Raw genomic sequence first — 544 nt, 5'->3', positions numbered from 1 at the left:
GTGGGCGGCTGACCCTGAGCAAGACCTTCTGCGGGTCAGCGGCTTACGCAGCACCCGAGGTGCTGGAGGCCGTCCCCTACCAGCCCAAGGTGTGCGACATCTGGAGCCTGGGCGTGATCCTCTACGTCATGGTCTGTGGCGCCATGCCTTACGATGACTCCAACATCAAGAGGATGCTGCGCCTCCAGAAGGAGCACCGCGTCCACTTCCCCCGCTCCAGGCACCTGTCGGGTGAGTGCAAAGACCTCCTCTACCGCATGATGCAGCTGGATGTCCGCCGGCGGCTGAACATCGACGAGGTCCTCAGCCACTCGTGGCTGCAGCCCAAGGCACAGGACCCGTCCTTTGGAGCCATCACCAATGAAGGGGAGAGCTCCCGGGGCGCAGAGCCCTCGTTGGACCCCTGAGACCGCTGAGAAAAAGTCCGCCACCAAGGTGGAGCTCCGGGAGGAGGCCCAGCCTGAGAGGCGGTCTGAGACATGTCGAGACATCTCAAGGGCCGGGGTCAAGGCAGAATGGTCCCATGGGATCGTCCCTGCCAGGC

General features: G+C 64.0%; 1 protein-coding gene across 1 annotated transcript; it reads left to right on the top strand.

The window, feature by feature from the left end:
• Window positions 1-5: 5 nt before the first annotated feature.
• LOC115285248 (testis-specific serine/threonine-protein kinase 1-like) lies at window positions 6-534 on the top strand (the record flags this gene model as incomplete). Its single annotated transcript, XM_029931563.1, has 1 exon — window positions 6-534. A coding segment is annotated over one exon (402 nt), but the record flags the coding sequence as incomplete, so codon positions are not given.
• Between the last annotated feature and the right edge of the window lie 10 nt (window positions 535-544).

The sequence above is a fragment of the Suricata suricatta genome, unplaced genomic scaffold (genome assembly GCF_006229205.1).
Source record: "Suricata suricatta isolate VVHF042 unplaced genomic scaffold, meerkat_22Aug2017_6uvM2_HiC HiC_scaffold_58435, whole genome shotgun sequence".
NCBI classification, from domain to species: domain Eukaryota; kingdom Metazoa; phylum Chordata; class Mammalia; order Carnivora; family Herpestidae; genus Suricata; species Suricata suricatta.
Note: the sequence above shows the minus strand (reverse complement) of the source record. Positions and strands in the feature narration are given on the sequence as shown.